Below are 15,887 nucleotides of genomic sequence, written 5' to 3' on the forward strand. Positions count from 1 at the left end.
CCAAGCAGTCTGGTTCCTTAGTCCTCCTTGCAGTGTACAGTCTAGGTAACATCGGCGATCTTGCCAGGGCTGGAGATACAGCCCAGCAGCACAGTGCCTGCCTGGCAAGGATGAGTCCATGAGTTTAATTCCTGGTACCAAAACAAAATCCCCTCAGAACCCTGACTCGGCTTCTTGCTTTTTCTCGCCTCTGTGTGGGTTGTGAATAAAGCATCCTTAGACTCTGACTTGTGGTCATTCTGACCTGTAGCCATGGTTGTCCTGCTACCCAGAATCAGGCTAGTAATGCTCCAGGAAGGGAAGAGTTGCTCTTTTTAGGTTTTTGTTCTGAAATGGTATAGGTAACCCAGGCTGGCCTCCAACTTATGGTCCTCCCGTCTCAGCCTCCTGTGGTAGGATTGTAGGTATACTTAGTGGACTTACTCTAGGATGATCATTTCCTTTGGGCGTCACACCAGAGACTTGAAGAATGAACATGTCATTGTTTCTGGTCTCAGCTGGAAGAGGAGCTGAAGACACGGATTGAGATGTGGGAACAGGAGCAATCGACGGCGTTTCTAGTGAATGGGCAGAAATTCATGGAGTATGTGATGGAACAGTGGGAGACTCACAGACTGGAGAAGGAGAGAGCCAAGCAGGAGAGGGTGAGTGTGCATGAGAAGTGGAGGGCTGGAGCAGCAACTACGTCTCTGCCAGGGTCAGGGTGGATTTAAGATGCAGCAGCCTCTGGCAGCTCCTTCTAGCAGCAGAGGCTTGCCGCCGGGTGTCAGCCCTGCTCCTGTTCCCATCCCAGACCTGTTCCCTGGGACTCATCACTGTTGCTTCTGACTTCCACACAGCAATTGAAGAACAAGAAGCAGACAGAGACAGAGGTACTGTACGGCAGTGCTCCCCGGACCCCCAGCAAGCGGCGAGTTCTGGCTCCCAACACGCCTGGCAAAGTGCGCAAGGTAAACCACTGTGTCCTGCCACTCGTGAGCGGGGGAAGTCGGGCTCCACACTCACTGTTGCCCGCCGGTCTGCTGAGATGGAAGAGAGGTTTTGTCTGTTCCAGACTGGGTTCATCTGAGTGAGTGGAGCACTGAGGTCCAGCTGTGAGCAGTGGCTCCCAGTGACAGCAGAGGAGGGGCCAGCTTCGCTGTGCGCCAGTTCAGTAAACTAGGCTACTAATCGCCGATATTCTGTGGCACTGAAACCTTCACAGGTTCATCATCCTGCAGTTTCAACAGGTTACCATGGTACTAGGTGAAAGCCAATGTTCATATATCATAAATGGAAGCTTTTTAAAGAAATATTTAATACTTCTTACTCTGTAGAGCAGGATGTCGAGTCCTGACTGCACTAATCAGCCTGTGATAACAACGTGGCTGACAGTTCTTGGCTGGCACTGCCTTGGTGTTACAAGGGCTCAGACCCTAGCCAGCACGTGAAACTTTTAGCTCTAAGTTTTGCCCACTTGGCGTGTTCAGATTACAGGTACACATCACTCTGCCCAGCTGAGTTTTGGTATGTGTCATTCCTGAAACCATCACCATGATCAAATACTGTGGAGGACATATCTGGGCCCCCCCCCCCCCGGTTTCTTAGTGCTATTTCGTATTCCTTTCCTCCTCCCTTAGCCTCTGGTGGAAGAAATTTTCGGAATTCACTGCATATTACTTTTCATTTTCTGACATTTTATATAGATAGAAGCATACTTTTCTTTTTTTGTATAGCTTCTTTCATTCAATATGATTTTTTGTTTGTTTTTTGTCTTTTTTCATTTTTACCAGTACCAAGGATCGAACTCACGACTGCCTGCTTGCAAGGCAGGCACTTATGCCGCTGAGCTAAATCCCCAGCCCCCTCAATATGATTTTTTTTTTTTGAGGTTCATTCCTTTTTATTGTGGACCAGTATCCCATTTTTAGCCTTGGCTATTACAAATACAACTACCATACTCATTTATTTATATATGTATGTGGGTGTGTGTGTATATATATATATATATATATATTTTTTTTTTTTTTTTTTTTTTTTTTTTTTCCTGGTCTTTGAAACAGGCTCTTGCTCTCAGGCTGGCCTTGGGCTCACTTTGTAAGTCAGGCTGGTCTAGAACTTGCAATGATTCCCTTGCCTCAGCTGGGGTTATAGGTGTGAGCCACCGTACCCAGCGATTGTCATACTCACAAGTCTGTGGATATCTGCTTACGTCTCTGGGTACCCCATTAGGGTCAGATGATAGGCGTCTGTGCCATAAGCCGCTGTACCACTTTACAGTCCCATGTGTTGGTACAAATATGCTTTGAACATTTCACATTTCCTCAAGGCTGTGTTAGACCCAGCAGGCCCTTTAGCAAGCAGACTGGTCTCTCCTGCCCTGCTTCCCACTGTAGTCATGTCTCTCTCCAGGGGGGTGGGTTGCTGGCCAGGCTGAGCGTGCTACCGCACATCAGTAATGTATCTGTTCTCCTCCTCAGCTGAACACTACCGTCATGTCCAATGCTGCAGCCAATAGCAGCATCCGTCCTGCCTTTGGGGGGACAGTGTTCCACTCCCCCACGTCTCGACTTCCTCCTTCTGGCAGCAAGGTTAGTGCACTGTGTGCAGTGCGTCTCCATGCACTCTGTGTATCCACACGTTCCACCTCTTCGGCTCCTTTCCAAGATCCTGGATTCAGTTTTCATTAAGATGCTGAGTTGATAAATATAAACCAGACAATCATTAGATAATCAAAAACTAACGAGATTAAAAAGTCACCGAGCCTCCTCACTTATACCACAGGAAGTCCTGGGCTGTGTTGGGATAGTGAGGATCAGGTGGCACCGAACTAGGTCCCCCTGGATGTGGGTTCCAGCCCAGTGACAGTGGGTCACCAGATATAGGTGGGATCAAAGGGAGAGAGATGGAGACCTCTAGGAAAGGACCAGCCTTGCAAATTAGGCCAAGTTCAGGATAGGTGTTAAAGGTCATGTACTTTCTCCCAAACCAAAGCCCAGGATTATAGACATGCGTTATATAACGTGGTATTACAGCTGGCTGTAGTGGCCCATGCCTACAACCCCACCATTCTGGGATGCTGAGGCAGGAAGGTCAGACCGTTTTCACCAAAGAGGAGGCGGGGTGGGGCTCTACATGAAGGCCCTGCCTTCAGTCTCCAGAACTGCAAGGAAAAACCTTGATCACGGGAGTCGTGTGCATGTGTCTGTTCATAAAGAGAAATACAGATCTGTTTTTCTTCTCTGCAGCCAGGAGTGACTTCGACCTGTTCAGGAAAGAAAACTCCCCGTGCCAACAGAGTTGGGGCCAACAAGGAGAACGTAGAGCTTAGCGGAAGCTTTCTGAGTGGTGGGTACCCTGGCTCAGCGCCCCTCCAGCGCACCTTCAGCATTAATTCTGTTGCCAGCACCTATTCTGAATTTGCGGTAATTCACCTTTTCTAATATCTACCAGTCTCTGGGGAGCACACAGTTGGGGCAGTGGGATCTTCCCTAGAGCACTCAGAGTAGTCAGGTCAGTTACCTCAGGCTGAGAATCCCTTTCCTGCCTTGGCCATGGTGGGGTGTGGCTGGCTTACGCAGGGTGTGTAGGATGGAAGTTGGCAGCAGCACTGGATATTTAACCTGAATCCTGCTCAAGATAAAGCCATCCCCTGGCTAAAGGAAGTGACCCACTGTTCACTACCCTGGTGCACTCTTGGTGGAGTTCTTGGTAACTATCTTAATTCTTTGTTCTTAGAAGGATCCATTCCTCTCTGACAGCTCCACTGTTGGGCTTCAGGTCTGTATGGCGACTCCTGCATGTCCTGTGACCCCTTTTCCAATCTGATCTGTTGTCTGCTGGCTTCATTCCCACCTGGGCACAAGACTGTACTAACTCATAATCTCAGCTGTATTTTCACAGAATCCTTCTTACACAAAAACAGGGATTTCGGTTAGAGACTTCCAAAAACAAGTATCTTATATTGCAAATGATTAACTTATGATTAATAGGGAAACTTGTTCAGACTTGAATTGGATTCTCAGCCGCACCTAAAGTCAGATGAAGATTTCTTTTTATCTACTGTTTCACGGAAAACCTGCACCCTCCTCAATTATGACATCCAAGACCTAAAGTATGCTGGAAAGAAGGAAGGCCCTGTCATGTGGGTAGGGGAGCCCCAGCTGTGTGCTGCTTGCAGTGAGGTTCTTGGCCTGTTTGCTGATTTGTGTCCTGGAGCATATGCCTTACTAACCTCTTGAGGCTGATCATCAACTTCCTGTCTGCCTAAGCTGCCGCTGCTTGCTTCCTCACCTTTGCCTGTGTCTACATCCTAAGCCACTAAGCATGTACGCAGCACTGGGAAGTAATTTTTCCAGCCTGGTCTTCACCTTGTATCCTGCTGTGTCTGCTAACACCCACCTGTCATGCCTTTACTAAAATCCTCTGTCTCTATCCTACCAGTGGGAGGTGAAGCCACCCGGTTCCTGGAGGGATACTGAGTTAAAGCCTAGGCTTCCCCCCATGTTATTGTGGGGTAGGTGAAGCACAGCAACTAGCTTTATACTCGGCCTCTTCCAAATGACATACCTGTAGAAGTGGGTGTGTGTCCCTCTGCAGGCCGGTTTCTCGTGTGCTTGCTCAGCCAAGACTGCTTCCGGTCCTTGTTGCTGTGGCTGATAAACTCCACCGGCAACTCTAAGGCACTAACCTCACCCCACTGACACCTTTCTCGGGTCATTCATGCTGTCTCCTGCTTCTATACCATGTGCTCCAGCACGAGATCAGGCCACCAGCAGGTGCCAGGCCCTCGGCCCCAGGGATTGGTAGATAAATTGGGCAGCCCACTGTTTTGTAAAGGGCTCAAGAAACCAACGCCATTGCTCACTTAGCTTTTAGCTCTTACGAGTAGCTTTGTGAAGTGGAAGGGGGGTCTTGGGTGAGGTTCTAGCAGGCGCTGGCTGAGGAAAGGGCTCAGGGCCATGTGACTAACAGCATGGCGCTCGGAGCTCCTCACCTGCTAACAGACTGCTGTGCTAGGGCCTGTTTCCCAGAACTGTCCTCAGGATTCCTGCTGACCCTAACCATGCCTAGGAAGGAGGGGCGCGGCGGGAGGGGCAGTGCCGCCACTAACGTGGTTTACTTTCTAACAGCGAGAACTTTCAAAGGCCTCCAAATCTGACGCTGCTTCTCGAATCCTCAATTCAACCAACATCCAGCTCTGAAAGCCCTGACCAGACAGCCAGCTGCACATAAGGATATGGGGGCTGGACTTTTTCTTCAGTTCAACTTAAGAAATACCTTAAAACGTAGTTATAGCAGTTAAGTACAAACTTCAGCATCTGGGCTAATCGCCTTCTCTGCTCTATAACTGTACTTGGTGAAGCACGATCCAGGCTTGGTGCAGCTGACTGTCGTGCAGGGAAATGACTGCCCAGCCTTGGGCGTGGGCCGTGAGTCTGGCTTGTGTACTTATAATTAGCAATTAATGTTTTCTGAAATCTAGGGATGTCCAATTAATGCTACAGCTCTGATAGCTTTGCTAAGACCTGTCCAGATCACCCTGTCACACTGAGGAGCTCCGTGTGTGTCTGCATTTGGGGTGGCCCAGCTCACCACCAAAGAGTGACAGGTGGCTGGATTGCCTTTGTTAAATTGTGTACCGCTTGGTAGAGTACAGTCCCTTTGTCTGAAGCATTTCCTCAGGCCCAGTCCCCACCCTGTGCCCGTTGTGCCCAAGTCCTACCCCTGCACCTGCAGCCAGGTGTGGAGGCTGTCTCAGTGGGCAGGGCTGCTTCTGCTGTGGAGACCAGCACCTTTGCACACGTCACTACCAGGGCCCATCCCTGCAACAGGGTCTGCCGGCCTTTGCGCTGCGCTGAGGCTCTGTACCTTTGCACACGACACTATGGGCGTGTCCCTACAACAGCATCTGCCCTGAGGCTCTGTACCTTGCACACGTCACTACTGGGTGCTTCACTGCAACAGCATCTGCGCTGAGGCTTGACCTGCTCTGTCCATCACTGTGTTCTCTCAAAGCACTATTATTTATTCTTTACCTGTGACACAGCAAAATGGTTCTCAGAAGTTACCGGTGTGGACTTGTTCTGTAGGTGTCAGACGTGCTGTTTATATTTTAAAAACAGGATATATGTACATGTGACTTTTTAAAAATAAAGTCAAATAAATTTTGAAAACTATGGACGTTATTACTGTTTTTCATTTTTGGTTACTGAAAAAGATATACAAAATCCAGGGCTGGTGGGTCTGTAATCCCCAGCACTTGGGAGGCTGAGGCAGGAGGATCACTGCCTCCCTGAGCTACATACCAAGACCCTACCTGAGAAAGATTATTTTTTAGTTAGGAATAATTTTATATTCTAAAGAACAAGGTAACCTCCCAGGTAGCTGGGGGTACAGTTACGCACTGCTATGCCTGACTACTTTTCCCTTGGTGTTAGAATCAAATCCAGGCCTTGCTTGTGCTAGGCAAGTCCACTACTCACACCTACCTGCTTTCTTTGTGACAGGGTCTTGCAGAGTTGCCCAGGCTGAGCTCAAACTTGTGATCTTGCTTCAGGCTCCCCAGTGGCTGGGATTATAGGCATGTGCCACTGTGCTGGTTCAAAAGATGCTTAGTAGAATTAAAAGCTGTCAACTGGGAGAAGATATTTGCAAATTAGGTTCTACTTGCTCTGACCTTTAGACCCAGGATATATGAAGCCTCTGTCAGAACAAACCTGTTACAGAGTTCTGTGATTAAAGACATCTGGGAGCACAAGGCTCAGAGAGGGACTCAACTAGTTTATAAGGATTTGCTTTGGCTTACAGTTGCAGATGTCTTGGTCTGTGGTGTGCCATTCCGTTGCTTTTAGGTGTGTGGTGGGAAGAAGGTTGTGGCAGAGGGAGGCTGCTCCCCTGGGCACCAGGGCTTGGAGAAGGGAAAGCACCTGAAGGCCGTGCCCCAGGGCCCCACCATGAGCTGTGAACTTGATACATTAGCCCTCTGACAAAGTTAGGGCCTTTGTGATCTGATCACGTCCCAAGAGCTCCACCTGCAAACATGAGCCTTTGGGTGACACTTTAGGTCTAGGCCCTACCAATAACCACGGCATTTCAGAGAGCTGGTACTGGTCAGTCATTACAAAAAGTAGAAATGAGACAAACCTAATACATATGCAAGAATAAGCACGTGGATGCAGGCTTTAAATATGAAAAATGAAACGGCGCAAGAAAACATGATCAAAAGTTGAGTCCCTCTACAAAGTGTAAGAGGAATGTTTTCTATGACTCAAAAACCACATGAAGGCTGGGTGTGGTGGCATAACCAGTAACCCCAGCACTCTGGAGGCTGAGGCAGGACTGAGTTAAAGGCTAACCTAGGTTACAAAGTGAGTTCAAAGAGTGAAACCTTGTCTCAAAAGTCACATGAAAGACCAATAAGTTTGGGCACAAAATCCTTTGTAAGGGAAACTACTGAAGTCAAAGGACCTGACAAGGCACCAAGATTGTCACAAAAGGATGTGACAGTGCCCCAAAGAACCTATCTAGCTAGCAGCAATCCCTCTCTGCACACAGGTGACAGCTGTGCTGCCAGAACCCTTCTGATGTGCTGTGCGGGGGTCCTGGGGTCTACTGAAAGGCTTTCAAGCTGGGTGCAGTGCCACACCTGGACTCCAGCTACGCAGGAGGCTGAAGCAGAGTCACCTCAAGTCTGAGGCCAGCAACACCAGGTGAATTCTGGTCAGTCTTAGTCTTAGAGGCAATAGCAGCTATCCCACCCATGGCCCCTAGAGGGAGCCACACTGCTGCAGCAGACTGGACACAGCTTGTGAGAGGCAGGGTGGCCAGTAAAGGCCTCGCCTCTCCAACACCAGGGCTATAGCCTGACAGCAGAGACAGAAACAGAGGAGGCCCATGACCATGGCTCTTCCACTGCAGTGCAGACTTCTCTGGCTGAAGCAGCTCCAAAGCGGTTTGGGCTTAGTGTTCCTTCTGGATTGCGCTTTCCCCTTTGCAAGCCAGACACTGAAATAGGACGTGCCACAGCAGACGGCTGAGCTGATGGCTACTGCACACATCCAGGGAGAGGGGCAGGCTCGGGAGGAAACCTAAGAAGACCTCAAGTTACCCCTCAGGCCAATTCCCACACACACAGCCTTACCACACAGTGATTTTAAAATGCAAACCCTGTGAAAGGAGAGTCTCATTTTCAGACATCACATTACAGGATACAAATGTCTAGTTTCAACAATAAAATCACAAAGCATCTAAAAAAAACCAGGATGGTAAAAGAAAAAATGAATCAGAAAACCTCTTTGAGAAGGACCAGTTTGTGGACCTGATCAACAAAAACTTTTAACAGTTAACTAAAAGATGCTCAAAGAGCTAAACAAAGATATGGACAAAATATTTAAAAAATAAGGCCAGGCACAATGGCACACACCCTTGATCCCAGCACTGGGAAAGGCAGATTGCAAGTGTGAGGCCAGCCTAGTCTCTAAATGAGTCCCTGTCTCAAAAGAAAATAAAAAGGGCAGGTGATACAGCTCTGAACTCGCTGGCTTCGATCACCCCAAAACTGCCACTACCAAAAGATATCTAAAGACAACTGACAGCCTTGCAAGGTGACCCACGCCTATAATCCCAGCACTCACAAGGCTAACACAGGAGGATGTGAGTTTGAGGCCAGCATGGGCAACACAGTGAGACCTTGTCTCCAAAAAACAAAACCTGACAACATAGAAAAAATACTTTAAAAACACATAACTATCAAAGGACTTACATCTAAAATATATAAGAATACAAATCACTAAAAAGTACAAAACTTTAGTAAGAACAGATGACTTAACAGACACTCGACAGTAGAAAAACTCCCAACTTCTGGTAAACAGATGAAAAGCTGTCCAGGCCCACTAACACTCGGGGAAACACACATTAAAGCAGCTAGACATCCATCTGATGTCCGAGCTGTGGCAAAACCCACATCACTGCTGGCTGGAACACACAAAGTAAGGTGAAAGCTGTCTCCAACTGTGAATGTTTGCAGAACAATGCACAATGTCCGAGTGCCCTCAAGAACTCTGGGGAACAAAACAGAGACCACAAAAAGGGACCATCAATGAAAGAATACAGAGCTTAAGCTACATCCACAGAATGGATACCTTATTGCATAAAAATGAATGAACTGGGCTGTGATTTAGCTCAGCAGCATAAGCACCTGCCTAGCAAGCTCACAGTCATGAGTTCGATTCCCGGTACCAAAACAAAAAAAGAGTGAACTTCAGTATACAACGCATGAATCATGCAACACTGAATGGAAATGTTAAACTCAAAGAACATACACAAAATGAAAGCCAGCCGTGGTGGTGCATGCCTGTAATCCCAGCGCCAGATCGCCACGAGTTCAAGGCCAGCCATGTCATATGCAGATATATGCAAGATCTTGTCTCCAAAATAAAACGTGTGCAAAATGACTGTTATCTGCTGTTTAGAATCAGACAAACTGTGTACAAGAAGTCCCCAACTTACATTGGAGCTGCGACCTTTCACAGGTGTACTGTGTAAAACTCACTGTCAGACCTAGGAAGGAATCCGACTGAGGAACATTCTCCCAGAACAGAACCTGTACAAGGGTGGTAAAGTTCTGAATTAAACAAGGACATGAATGGCAAAAATGACTTCAAGCGTTGCCCAGACTGCTGTACTTCACAATCATCTGGGTGACATCCCCCAGGTCCAGCCCAGGGACAGTGCTGTGCAGTTCCTTGGTGCAGGGTGCTGGGCAGAGGCAGACCAGGGCCTTGCGTGCTGGCAAGGGTTTCCTTGATTTGACTGGGTACATCACAGCACTAGACTTGTCATTTTTAAAAATTTGTCATTTTTAATACACTGTACATTTGTTTTATACACTTTTGTGTATAACTTGAAGCATACATTTACACATATATCAGCTCTTCCTGTTCTCCACGGCATACACATATGTGTTCCAGGGCCCACAGGTGACAGTTTTTACTTGGAGCTGTTTATGTACAAAGTATTCAACTCGGCAGGGCCGGTCCAAGCTGGCGCTGTCCTGGTGGCCGAGCTGTCCATATTTACCTAAAGCCAAACAAGCCCTTTAGGCACCCTCTCTGGGAAGGCAGCCCATCTTCCGACCTGCTGCTGTGTACATCCAGGAACCCAGAACCAGAAAGCTCTAGGGCCAGGCAAACCCAGGGGGAGAACCTGGAAGAGCCTCCCAGGGCCTCCCAGATTAGACCTTGTTTCTCCTGCACCTTGTGCCCGTCCTGGCCTCACACTGCCGCTCTATCTTTTCTCTGCCCACAGCCAGGCTGACAGATGCATTTTGTAAATGCCGCCTAAGCGCTCCATCAGTAAGGCAGAGTGGGCAGTACTGATGCCATCTCATTTCTCCACCATCTGATCTTAGACTTTCTGAGTGTGCCTAGATCTATTTTTTTTTTTTTTTTTTTTGTCTTTTTATTGGTACCAGGGATTGAACTCACGACTGCATGCTTGTAAGGCAGGCACTTATGCTGCTGAGCTAAATCCCCAGCCTGAGTGTGCCTAGATCTATTCCCCTAGGGTGCGGGGACACAGCATTTCCATTCTGTTCTTCATGTTCAGCCAAGGCCCCCACTTCCTGTAGCCTGTGGTTTTGTCACCCATCGTGTCCTTCTAGGTCTTTCTTCTCCTTGGTTGAAGGGTCTCATAAAACCATCCTTTTAGCTGGAAATGGTGGCGCACACCTGTGACCTCAGCACTCGTGAGGCTGGGGCAGGACTGCTGAGAGCTCAAGGCCAGCCTGAACATAGCAAGACCCTATCTCAAAAAACAAAACAATCCTTGCACTTACCCCAGCCCCAGGTGTAGAGCTCCCCTGTTCCTGCAACCAAAAAGGACAGTACAGAACAGTCACTGTTGTCCTTGGCAAGGCATTCATCTAGCCTGGCCAGCCTAAGCCACAGCCACCGTGTTCCACCCCAAGACATGGGCTCGGAGACAGCAGCCTCCTCCCCACGGGCGTCCAAGTCCAAGCACAGTGGCGTGCTAAGGGAGTGAGCTGACAGGTAAGGCTGGCCTGCTTGTCACCTGTGGGCCTGCATCTCACAGCTGCTGAGCGGAACTGGTACAGGGGTGCAGGGAGTTGTTTGAGCCCCGCCTGGAGCTGTTTCAGGTGATAGAGAACAGGACCAGCCTTTTGGGCCACTGTTAAGCTACAGGGGAACAGAGGTGAGATCTGATGAACGAGGCAGCTCCCCAGCAAGTATCTGACATGCTGCAACACAGGCTTAAGAGGTTTGACAGGCCCGGGGACTGAACTCAGGGCCTTTGCCGTGAGCCACATCCCTGGCCCTTGTCGCATTTTTCCTTTTTTCTGTATATATTTTAAGGCAGGGTCTCACTATGTAGTTCAGGCCTTGAAATCACTATAGAGCCCAGAACCATTGGTGATCCTCTTGCCTCAGCCTCCTGCGTGCTGGGATTTCAGGCATGTGCCTCCACACCCAGCTCATAGTTCTTTACTTGGAGGCAAGGTGTGGCTAAGTCACTCAATTGTCCAGGTTGGGCTCAAACAGATCCTCCTGTCTCAGCCTTCCAGAGTGCTGGGATTACAGGGTGCAAGGGTATAGCTCAGCATGTGCAAGGCCCTAGGTTTGATCAGCACACACACACACACACACACACACACACAAAGGTGGTTTTTAAATTGGTTTTAAAGCACCTTCCTACGGCCCCCAGCCAGAGTGCCACCTTGCTCCATCCTGAACCAGCCCACCTGTCCCCACTCACGTGTCACCACAGCTGTGTGCCGGGATCCACAGCTGGCCCCGACTGCCTCTGAGCCCAGCGGAAGATCCAGCAGGGCTGGGAAGGGCTGGACAGCTATGAAGGGAGCAGGGGCTCCATCCTCGGTGCCGGCCACTGTCTCTACTTCAGAACCCTCTTGGTTCAGCCCTGTGGCGGGGGAAATGGTTTCAAGGACACTTAACACTGAGCCAGACCCGTCACAGCTGTGCTACAGAGCCTCTGTGCAGCACCTTACTCTCCCACCTCTACCCACAGCAGGTGACCGAGGTGGTGGCCTTGAAGGCTGTGAGACACCAACCAGCACTGGCATCAGCCCTGCAGCACACAGCTGGAAGGGCTCCGAGTCCCACGGTATGTCCAGGTGACAAGGATGTCACTTACCCCTCCTGAACACAGAAGCTGGGAATAACAGCAATATCCTGGGTGGGGCTGACCCTTACCTTCCCCTGTGACTGTCCTCTTGTCCTCTGCCAGGCTCCTGGCGGGCAAGGCCAGCTGCCCTGATTCATTCCAGCCCCAGACATAAAGGTCCCTGGTCTCTGAAAGGCATCGAGGGCACCCAGGAAGCAGGCTGAGCCCTCATCCACCCCTGCGTGCTGCCCCAACCCTCCCTCCATGAGCTAATGGGGAAGAACATGGCCTGCAGCCCGCCAGGCAAAGCCCCACCCCGCAGGCTCCCTGGCTTTGTTGTCTCAGGTTCCCCGCTCTCAAAGCCTCTTGTCACCCTTTGCTTAAGCAAGCTCCCATGCTGGGCCACCTGTCTTTTCCATTTTTAGTCTTACATTGCTAAACTGTGCCTCCTCCTCAATGGAACTTCCCCAGTGCCCCTGTTGATTCCCATGGGGCAGCCTGTACCTCCACCCCTCGTCCCCCCAGGCCACTGACACCCAACACCCCAGGATCCAGCTGTGGTAGCTCATTGTACAAAAAGCTACACCTGTGCCCAATGCTTTATGCCCTTTTCAAATACAGTACACTCAATTTTCACTAGGGCCCTGTGGGGAGGTCTATCATGGTGTGATCATCTTACAAAATAGCCTCACTTTACTTGAGACACCGTGGGGGCACAGCAGGTAAGAACCAGCCCAAGGTCATAGACAGTGATGATCTGGAACTCAGAAGCACAGATGGTGGCCTTTAACCACCATCTGCTCCAAATGCAAGGCCTGAAACTCCTCTGGACTTCAGGTGCGACACTCTCATAGACAGTTACCAGCCCTCTGTGCTCAGCCTGCAACCCAGTGCTCTCCAGCCCAGCTGTCCTCCCAAGTACAAGGTGTGAGGTAGGGGTGTGGCAGGGGACAGGAGGTGGTGGCTAACACCCCAGAAGAGCTAAGTAGCAGCTGCACTGGGCCCCAAGACAGTGCCCAGCTCTCCCCTCTCTATCTCAGCCCCAGCACCTCCTCCCACACTGGCCATCTCTGTCTTCCCTGCAAGTGTCCCGGGGTCACCTCCGCTCCAAAGCCATCTTCTCCCTCTTGGATGGGCTGCCCTTCAAATTCCTTGCTCGTTGGGTAGAAAGACAGCCCTGGCTGCTGACAGGTGATAGTACTCATGATTGGTAAAGGACAGGACAGAGTACCACAGTCCAGCACAGAGGGCTGTGGTCTACGGCTATGGAGTTTGTTGGAAGGAAGAGGAGGAGTTGGCATGGACGCAGTGAGCTGTGTGGAGAAGCCCAGGTCACTCACCGCTCACGCACACCGAGTGCCAGCCTCCTGCAGCCACCTGGGCCATAGGCAGACCCTGCAGTGCCTCCAGCAGCCGTGGCTCCAGCTCCATCTCCAGCGTCCCATGGCCCAGCTGTCCGTGTCTGAGCAACGAAGCCCCAGTCAGCCAGACACAAGGGAGGGTCCCCTCTTCATATCTCTCTGTACCCCAGCAGCCTCACCTGCCCCCGCCCCATGAGAACACCTGGCCAGCTGCGTCCAGCAACAGCGCATGCTCGGCACCCAGCTCCAGCTGGCGTGCACGAAGTTCTGGGGCCAGGCAGTGGCGGAAGGGTGGCCACGGACTCACGTAGACATGGCTGCTGGGCAGCAGGGGCAGTGTCCCCACCGGGGCCTCAGCACTCAGTGCAGCTCCCTTGGCCTCTGGATCCTGGGCCCAGAGTGGCTCCCCATGCAGCACAGAGCCAGGCGCCCAGGCCTGCAGCTCCACCCGAGACCCTGGGCCATCACGCAGCAGCACAAGGAGCCTCTCAGAGGCCCACACATCCCTGCAGCCGCCTGCTGTGCCACTCACAGAGCCCGACAGCTCCACACAGCCTCCACCTGCAGGGAGAGAGTAGGATGGGACCTGGGGCAGAGTGAGGGGTGCTGAACTGGGAAGGAGTCACGTGTGACAGATGTGACAGGGACAGATCAGGTACAGGCGCTCACGGGTCACCAATGCAGTGTAGCTCCAGCTCGCGCTCACATGGCAGATATCCCTGCGGGTCTTCAGAGGCTCGGGGCTGAGCACCTGGCACCTGCGCCCCAAGCCTGGCTCCTGTCCAAAGCCACAGAATCCAAAGCCGAACCAGGCCCCAGGCTGCTCCTCCACCATGCCTGAGGCCAAGGACAGAGGTTGGAGTTCAACCCCCGGAGATTCTCAGAGATTCTCGAGGATTAGCCCTGTGTTGCAGCCGCGGTATCTGCAAAAGCAGGAGATAACGTTGCGCACACTGGGGGCTGAGCCCATGCACACAAATGCGGGCCTCAGCTTTACACAGTTCTAAACTGTCAGGGGACACCGGTTGGCTTCACCTCAGGCCTTGCCCCAGGACTTGAGTCTCCTCTCCAGCCCCGGATTTTACTACAGGCCATCACGGGTATCACAGCTGGGCCCCTCTTACAGCAGACATCAAAGCAAGTAATCTGACCAGTCAGAGCCAGGACAAGGCTCAGAGCCCAGATCCCACTGCTCCACTGCTCCATGAGAGCATGGGCCACGCAAGCGCTCCAGTGGCCAATTGGATTTCTTGTGTTACAAAGGGGATGGAAGGGTGCTGCTGGACCCTACTCAAAATAGCTGTTTGTAATATAAAGGCTCCAGCCCTGATATTGTTGGTTCGGGAGGCTCAGTAGTTAGAGTTAAGAAAAATGGGCACTGTACATCTTACTGGTGTTCAAAGACCACAATTTCCAGTAGACCTCATGTGGTCACTTAGTCGTTCAACAAGTCTTCACTGAGCCGTCACCCTGGGCCAGCGTGGATGCTATCTGCCCCTAAGGAGCTCACACTTAACGAGGGGCAGAATGGACCGTACGCAGTTCCGATGGCAACGCCACCGCCCCACCTGGGTGGTTCAGCTTAATTAGAAATATACAACACTTTCAACCTCTAAAGTCAGATCCTGAGTTCTCCTACAACCACATCCACTCTCAACTCGAGATATGACCTTGACCTCGGCCCTGCGCCCACCACCTTTCGGAACGTCCTGCCGCAGCACAGAAAAGTATCTCAAACCCAGCGCTCTGGACCAGAAGGACAAATTTTGAAAGACAGCGGGCAGAGCGAAGAGGCCATTGGCTGCAGCAGCCTCCTCGCGGCCAATCAATCCCGAGGGCGGCAGCATCATCCCCCGGGGCGCGGCGTCCGGTGGTCTGTGCTCACCTTCCAGCCGTCGCCTCCTCCGACCCAGCTCTATGGTTTCGGGCTGATGCCCGTGCAGCGCCAAAGCAAGCCCGTCGGTGAAACGGATCAAATCTCTGCAGGCCGCAAAGCTCCTATTAGAACCACTGAGGGTAACTACGAACACTGGGGCGCAATTACTGGTAGACACGAGACCCAAAATGGGGGGGACACAGCCACTCCACTATCCCAGCTGCCGTCTCCCTACTGCCCAAGCTCAGAACCGGAAGTGACTGTAGGTGGTGCCTCTTCCTCCGATTGGCTGGGGCTCCGTCACTTACATCCGCTGGACCAAAAAACTCCTTCCTGCACCTTAGATTCAGCAAATGGCCCGCCCCTAATGGGCATGCGCATTCCCTTCAAGCAACTTGAGATTTTTTTCCGCGAATATGTGGAGCACACCAACCTAAGTTTCGCAAGCACTGCTTGACTACAGATCACAGAGAACTTAAGACTATAAAGACAAGCGTACTGAAGGCCCGGCATGTAGAAAAATGTAC

At 51.0% G+C, this 15,887-nt stretch overlaps 2 protein-coding genes across 11 annotated transcripts in view; one reads left to right on the plus strand and one right to left on the minus strand.

Moving 5' to 3' along the window:
• Prc1 (protein regulator of cytokinesis 1) overlaps positions 1-6,158 on the plus strand; it is a 20,423-nt gene extending 14,265 nt beyond the window's left edge. Inside the window, exons 10-15 of one of the 4 annotated variants that reach the window (XM_003475487.5) lie at positions 498-644; positions 840-950; positions 2,460-2,570; positions 3,228-3,404; positions 3,718-3,759; positions 5,112-6,158. In XM_003475487.5, coding sequence (XP_003475535.1) covers positions 498-644; positions 840-950; positions 2,460-2,570; positions 3,228-3,404; positions 3,718-3,759; positions 5,112-5,183 — 660 coding nt within the window. In that variant the 3' untranslated portion in view covers positions 5,184-6,158. The remainder of the gene's footprint in view (positions 1-497; positions 645-839; positions 951-2,459; positions 2,571-3,227; positions 3,405-3,717; positions 3,760-5,111) is intronic. The other 3 variants (XM_063250052.1, XM_005006273.4, XM_013158703.3) reach the window with 3 other exon arrangements.
• Positions 22-15,768, minus strand: Rccd1 (RCC1 domain containing 1). Of its 7 annotated transcripts, none has more exons than XR_010047970.1 (9): positions 15,370-15,768; positions 14,154-14,407; positions 13,664-14,045; positions 13,464-13,585; positions 12,213-12,311; positions 11,755-11,919; positions 10,817-10,846; positions 6,471-9,583; positions 22-2,673 (listed from the first exon to the last, which is right to left on the minus strand). XR_010047970.1 is itself a non-coding variant. In XM_063250058.1 (9 exons), the coding sequence occupies exons 2-8, from the start codon at positions 14,317-14,319 to the stop codon at positions 9,507-9,509; spliced, it is 1,041 nt and encodes a 346-aa protein (XP_063106128.1). In that variant the 5' UTR covers positions 14,320-14,407; positions 15,370-15,768; the 3' UTR covers positions 22-6,616; positions 9,490-9,506. The 7 variants fall into 7 exon arrangements, 6 of the variants coding, with proteins under 6 accessions (XP_063106128.1, XP_023423297.1, XP_063106127.1 ...); XM_063250058.1 differs by having other exon boundaries at positions 22-6,616; positions 9,490-9,583; XM_023567529.2 differs by lacking the exon at positions 10,817-10,846 and having other exon boundaries at positions 22-6,616; positions 9,490-9,583.
• Positions 15,769-15,887: the final 119 nt, after the last annotated feature.

The sequence above is a fragment of the Cavia porcellus genome, unplaced genomic scaffold (assembly GCF_034190915.1).
Source record: "Cavia porcellus strain 051 isolate PalLab524CR breed Dunkin Hartley unplaced genomic scaffold, mCavPor4.1 scaffold_6, whole genome shotgun sequence".
Lineage (NCBI taxonomy): Eukaryota > Metazoa > Chordata > Mammalia > Rodentia > Caviidae > Cavia > Cavia porcellus.

Coding starts and splice junctions, on each gene's coding strand:
- Rccd1 (XM_003475486.5), bottom strand. CDS start 14,319: ATGGTGGAGGAGCAGCCTGGGGCCTGGTTCGGCTTTGGATTCTGTGGC. Junction 13,586..13,663: donor TTCTCATGGGGCGGGGGCAG/GTGAGGCTGCTG, acceptor TTCGTTGCTCAG/ACACGGACAGCTGGGCCATG. Junction 11,920..12,212: donor GAGGACAGTCACAGGGGAAG/GTAAGGGTCAGC, acceptor CCCCCGCCACAG/GGCTGAACCAAGAGGGTTCT.